Source organism: Citrus clementina, unplaced genomic scaffold, assembly GCF_000493195.1.
Source record: "Citrus clementina cultivar Clemenules unplaced genomic scaffold, Citrus_clementina_v1.0 scaffold_8, whole genome shotgun sequence".
Lineage (NCBI taxonomy): Eukaryota > Viridiplantae > Streptophyta > Magnoliopsida > Sapindales > Rutaceae > Citrus > Citrus x clementina.
The window spans coordinates 16,548,918-16,555,951 of NW_006262022.1; the positions used below are offsets into that span (position 1 = coordinate 16,548,918).

General features: G+C 30.2%; 1 protein-coding gene across 1 annotated transcript; it reads left to right on the forward strand.

The window, feature by feature from the left end:
• The first annotated feature begins 395 nt into the window (after window positions 1-395).
• Window positions 396-1,083, forward strand: LOC18035471. The gene has a single exon (XM_006423878.2). The coding sequence runs from the start codon at window positions 583-585 to the stop codon at window positions 934-936; it is 354 nt and encodes a 117-aa protein (XP_006423941.2). The 5' UTR covers window positions 396-582; the 3' UTR covers window positions 937-1,083.
• Window positions 1,084-7,034: the final 5,951 nt, after the last annotated feature.

The window sequence follows — 7,034 nt, forward strand, 5'->3', positions numbered from 1 at the left end:
TGATGCTGTATGTGGGCCACAATGTGGCCGCTGACATGGACTTTTGCCTAATAATTCAATCTGCTTTTCGTCAACCTAATACTTATCATCCAAGAGAAAAAACTTACATGAGAAGAGTGAACTGCAATTATCTGTACTCTCCTCAGTCCTTTTTAAAATTCACCAATCATAATACAAAGAAAAAAATTATGATTGGTTGGTTTTATTAGGACCATATCTTATATAAGTTTTTCACTTCCGAAAGCAAAGGAAATGGTGAGGGATATGTTAGAATTGTGATGGCAAAAGGCACGTGACGGGTCCCATCTTGCCACGCGTTAGAGGTCGATGGCTTTTTTTTTTTGTTTTTGTTTTTGTTTTTTGTCTTTTTTATTTATTATATAAGAAGCAAACACATTGGCAGTGAGTTGGTATTTGGTTTCAACTAGAGCAAAAGCAAGACTAATAGAGCAGCAGCAACAGGAGGCGACAGCCCCGGCGGCGGCGCACAGCTCGCATAAGCAAACCAAAAAGTCCAAAACCAAAACCAAAACCAAAGCAAAGCAAAGCAATAATATTAATACCCGTTTATTTACCCAAAAAATGGCTTTGGTGTTGTATAATCATCAGAGCCATAACAACAATATGCTGTATATGAATATGAATGCGTACGAGGAGTACATGGAGAAGAGGCAGCTGTTTCTGAGAAGCTACCAGTTCTGCAGAAAGAAGAGTTTGACAGAGAGGATGAGAGCTTCTCTGTTCAGAGTGAAGAGGGTGATTTGGCTTCGCCTTAAGAATGCTCGTAGAATCCGCAAGCTGGTGTGGTCCAGACTCCGTTTCATTTGCCGCAGGAGAAGAAGATTTGTTCGCCTCATGAACCAACACAACTACTACAACAATTATTACAGCACCAGCAACAACAACAACAACAACAACTCTTCCTGCTTCTGGTAGAATCTTTACTGTTTCTTCTTTTTGTTTGTTTTATTCCTCTACTTTGTAGCTAGCTAGCCTTGGATTTGTTAAAGAATCTTGTTTCTTCTTTCTTACAGTTTGTTTTTTTGTTTTTATATATAAATATATCACATGATTCTGATGAAATTTCACTGTGTGTTGTTGCTGGGGATTGTTCTGTAGTTTTAGGGTTCTTCTAACTGATTTAGTCATAATTTTTTATTTATTAAAATACAATTCTACTATATTACAATGTGAAGTTTCGAGACCTGTCTTTATTTAGATCGTGTCAAGTTCAGTTTCCAGAAATCTATCAAAATTACTTGACTTGATGATCTAATTTATCCCAAGTATAGTCCGAAATTTATTTCTAAATCAATAGACATTCGACCCACAACCAGTTAGTAATAGGAATTTTTTAAAAAAAAATTAAAAGTTATAATAAGCAAGATTTGTGCTTATGGGTGGGGTATGTTCTGTTTTTGTTTTAATTTGTTTTTTCTTGTGTTTTAAATAATATGTGGCTTATGGCATTTTGAAGTATGGGTACTTTGACACTTCTTGTAAAGAATAGGACAAAAGAGAAACTGAAAAAGAATTTCATATGGTATTGATGCTACCAAAACCATATAAAAAAAATTGAAGTGGAAACGGAATCCACAATTGTCGCAATTAGGGTTCTGGGGGCATTCAATTTTTGCACAAACTGCAAGGGCCAGGGAAGGGTTTGTTGTGGATTCAGAAACTTGTTCTGCAGAATTAATTAAGTGTGTCTGGAAATGGGAAAAGCAAAGCAAACTCAATTTCAAAGTTTTGAATTTTGACTTTCTCTATTTAGGCTTTTTTTTAAGCTGCTGCTTGCTGCCCCGAAGACTAAAAAGTTACCAAGTTGAGAATGCATTGTTCCCAAAGAAAATAAATAAAGTCATTTGGGAACCGTGACTTTTACTTTTGTGACACAACACAAAACACACGCCACATGTTATTGCTCTTCAATTTGACTACATTAAGTCTACATATACATTCCATATCTTTACACCTAACCAATTCATCTGGCCTCTTATTATTTTTTATATTTTTGTACCATGGGTTTCCTTCTTATCCTCTCTTTGACGACTCATTTGCCATATCAAAAAAGAAGACTTTATTGCTCCCAATGCCGTGCTTTTTTTGCTCATGGGTTTCCCTTTTTTTTTTTCATTTAGCTATATATCGCCCTTAATGTGAAAACAAAAAAAAAACAAAAACAAAAACAAAAACGTGAGGGTTTCAATTTGATTCATGGAAGAAAGATAAAGATGGCGCAAGATCATTGGAAATCATTTCAGCATCATGTACAGGCCGAAAGTGATCCAAAGCTGACTCAGCTTAATTGAATAATCATATTCTTTAATTTTATCACAATTGTTTCAAGTGTGACAAATGTGAATTAGTGCATTTAGAAAAAGGTATATATATCTTTAACGATTAGATTCTTTTAGATTTTGGATATAATTAAAAGGATAAATAAAAATTCTTTAGTTTTCGAGATGCCAAACAGAGTCATTTTCTAGCATGGATATCACATTTTAAATTGCTAATTGACAGTTACTTTTAATCTCAAATATACACTTAAAGACTAATGTTAAGTTACATGCATGTAACTTACAACCCTCTTACATGAATAGTGAGTGGGCCCACATCACTCATTATTCACGTGAGAGTATTGTAAGTAACATAAGGGGATCCACACTTAAAACATATATGCACTGTATTTTGAGCGTGATAAGTAACCACCTTCAAATTTGTATTTTAAGTGTGATAAGTAACTAGTGGTGACTTAAAATATAGACGAATAAGATGGTCACCTAAGACCCTATGTTTTTGGAAGACCTCATTTTTTGAGTATTTTCTTAATAGTTCTCTAATTAATGAAAATCTTTTTTCAAACTATGTATTGTAGAAAAATCTATTAGACATCTTTATAAACAACAACTATCCTACAATTAAGAATTATTTTTTTAATGGAAAATCGATATTTGGTAATCTTAATGTTAGAGAGTTATGATTAATAATATTTTTTAACTATTAGTTCATTCATTATTAGTCTTTCCAAAAGAAAATTTAATTTTTTTTATCTTTTTAGTTTTCTAAAAACATTTGATTATTTAACGTTAAAATCTTTAACTTTTAATGTTTTTTTAATTTTTGTTACCTTATAATCTAAAAAAATCAATAGATAAAAAAATTTGTTACTTCTTTTTTTGCAAAGAAAACTATTATATTAATTGTTTCATTTAAAAATAATAATTTTATTGAAATATAAAGTCCATATCTATATTTGATAATCAATTCATCATCTCAACTTTCTATGTGCGTCTATTCTAAATATTCTATTTGAAAATAATATTTTTCTTATTTATTTATTTGATTGTTTATTTTTGTAATAATTTTAATAGAAGTAAAAAAGATATTATTTTTTTGGTTTTGTTTTGAAATTTTTTAAGAATTTTTTATTACTATTAAAATTCAAGAATTAAAGATGAAATAATTTTGAGTCCTTTTTTTTTATTTCTTTGAGTGTTGAAATTGCAAAAAGAGACCCCATAAAAAAAATCTAACGTCCTGATTATTCTAAAGTCGGCCCTATAAGTAACCACCTTCGACTTTATACTTTAAAATGTATGGATGAGTACGGATATGGTGTTTAAAATTGTAAAAAATCAAAAAGATAGAAAAGTATCTTCCAATGTTAGATTTTTGTAGGTCCTAAATATAATTATAGCATAAATCGTTTAAACTCTAATCAATAATGAAATTGAAATATTAAAGGAGAGAGAGAAAGGGAAAAAAGTGTTTAAAAAAAAAAACAGTAACAAAATAGATTAGGATGGATTGACAACGACTGAAAAATTAGTTCCATATTATATATGTTATGTTAACACTTAAACCCAAAAGTTAATATAGAAGGGAAAAAAAATGCAGATGAAATATAATTAGATTAATTTTTTTTTTCCGGAGCATCTATTCAAATTAACGACTAGATAGTGTGGATGATTTTCTGAGTTGATCACATATCATATTCAAAGAAAAAAGAAATAAATAAATGGTGCAAAGTCAACCATTAATTTCTAAATGCTAACGGTAGTATTTGCTAAGCAAGTGAGAACACGGAAAAATATAATAATGATTTTGTTATATTAATTATAATTAAATGGATCTGAAAATCCAATAGGACAGCCAGGCCTAGATGGGAATGGGTATATATATCTTCTTTATCTATTGGGGACATATTAAAATAATGATGCCAATAAAATAAAAATATATATAAATTTTAATAAATTAAAAATTATATTTTGTGTTTATTAATATATTAAAATTTATATTTTTTGTATTTTACAGACATCATCACTTTTATAAAATAAAGACGTTCTCGCTAAAAAATGATTTTGTGTAGAAAGAGAGAGAGAAAGAGAGAGGGAGAGTTTCAAATTAATGGTGCTATCAAGTTCTTATTTGGACGGCAAGAAGCACACAAAACTCGCATATTGACCTTCATTTTAATTGTTATCTCATGAAAGGTCAATTTCATCATAATCTATATTCTACCTAGAAATTAAAATTAAATCTTGTTCGTTAGGTTTTAGCCTTTTGTCATAGACTATTACGGGTTGTTTGATTTTATGCTTGAACTCTAAAACTGATTCGATTTCAATCATTCAGTTGCTTTTTAAAAAAAAAAAATAAAATATCACTCATACATCTTCAAATAACGATAACAAATTACAATTTCAAAGATAATCATTCAAATGCTTCGGGAAAGTCCTCCATCTAAATATAAGATTCAGAGTGGCAAAATGTAAAATGTGCTAAAGCGTTTATTGCCTTATTACAAACTTTTTTTTTTTTTTTTGTATAAGAGACCATTTGGTATCTAAAAATTACATTGGATCCCGAGTAATTTAGATTCCGGATATGATTACTAAGGCGGCAAAGCTCTCCAACAAATATTTAATATAGTTGTATTCCCAAGTCTTGAACCAAAGACCTTAGTTAAAATAGAATATTATCCCCATGCCAGCTGATTTACGCGCTTGTTGAAGCCTTATTATATTTTCTTGAAATATGACATATTCGAATATCTTGCTTTGGTTAAAAAAAAAAGTGTTGAACTTTTGAAATCTTCCGATGAGTACTTCACTGCCCATAGTAGATTGAACAATATGCAATAAATCAGACTCCACAATCATTCAGTTATTTTAAATGTGATTGTTCTTCTATTTAACAGAAAATTTTATATATATGCACGTTTTCATAAAATAATGCCATCTTTTTTTGACTTAATCATCGCAGAATTTGAAATTAATGTATAAGATGAAAAAAAAAACTATATCCTCTAATTTTGTTAATTCCAACGTATTCAAATTTGGTAGATAGAAAACATTATCTTTAATTTTGTAATTATTTTCAAAATACTGATCATTGACAAGATTAGTTCTAATTTCATTTGACCACCTTGACCTATTAATGACCTAACAACGCTATTTGATGCTAAGCTTTGACAATCGTGAATAAACATTAAATAATCATGCCAAAGGAGAAATAGAAATGGCTTGGTCATAGATAGTCCTTACCATAAACACATATATTCATTCCATTGAGATGAATTTTATTCTTAAAGTCTATTTGGTACTATTGTTGGAAGCTGTAGTAAAGGTATTACTGAGAAGTGTTTAATAAATACTTACAATAGTATGATTTAAGTCCAGTTGATTTTATCCAATAGCTGTTTGATAAAATAATTCATAAGTCTTTTACTAGTTTTGTCAAAAATAATGCTTGCCAAATATAACGATCAATTTTTATTTCATAACGAGAACTATTTTTTCTCACAGTAGTTATAGTCTAAAACTATACCACCTTAAATCCAAACTAATCCTTATTCAAGTGTATATTACAACCTCTCAAACATTTTATTTGCACCTCCTAGCACATTATTATTATTATTATTATTAAATCAAAACTTATGTATTACATCTAAGATATAACAAAAAATTTTGAATGTGTAAAGACTAAAAATCTTGGGTTGTGGAATCAATAACTTGTAAAGTATGAATAAAATAAAATAAAAAAATACAGGTTGTAGCTGTAACATACAACAGTTGTAATTTAAATGTGTAAAATTTCTGTATTGCTTCAATATGAAGAAAGTGTGCATATAGATAGATAGGAGGAATCTGCACCCTTATTTCTTATGAAGAATCTTTGTACGGGTTCAATTAATTTTGAGCTGTGATGGAGTAACTGTGTAATTCCTCCATAAAATTCAAACAAATTGTTGTTATATACAATGTATTCAAAACTTATAAAATAATAATTAAATATAAAAAAAAAAAAGACTTTTAAGTTACTGGGTCCATGGGCTGTTGGATTGAAATACGGGCTTAGATAGGATGGTTGGGTCCATTAATCGGAGGATCCTAAGTTCGGACCATGGTACTAGTGGATTGGGTATGCTAATTATCCCAATTATATGAGTAATGATGTTTTTGAACCCTTCCAATTTATCACATTAACTCCCACTTTTCAAATTTACCCAATTTATTTTCTGAAGTATCCTTCCTGAATCTTGAAAATTAGTATTGTTTTCTATTTGTTTTATTTGGAACCTCGGAAATGAATGTTCCATCTTTAGGATCCAAACCACATATTCTAAGTTGGCCAGGGTTACGTTACAATTAACGTAACGTACGTCAACACACAGCAACAGCAGTGGGTCCCACCAATGGGTACTGTTGCTGTGTGTGGGTGTACGTTACGTTAATCGTAATGTAGGGGGCTCCTTCTAAGTTCTTTTATTGGAATTGTTATTCCCAAATCACTAATGGGTACCGAATTTCTTTTGATGGATCCAAATTTGGTGATTCTGTCCAACATTCATCTTTAGGAAGCACTGTTTATGAAAAGTTACAAATTTTGGGCATCAAGATTCATCTCATGAGCTGTCATGAGTCCCCTATATGTTCAACTCTTGAGTTGCCGTGTTAATTCTCTTTGGATTCGAACATGGACGTATGCCGTGTTATTGGTTCTCATTGAGAAATGATCTTTCATGATGG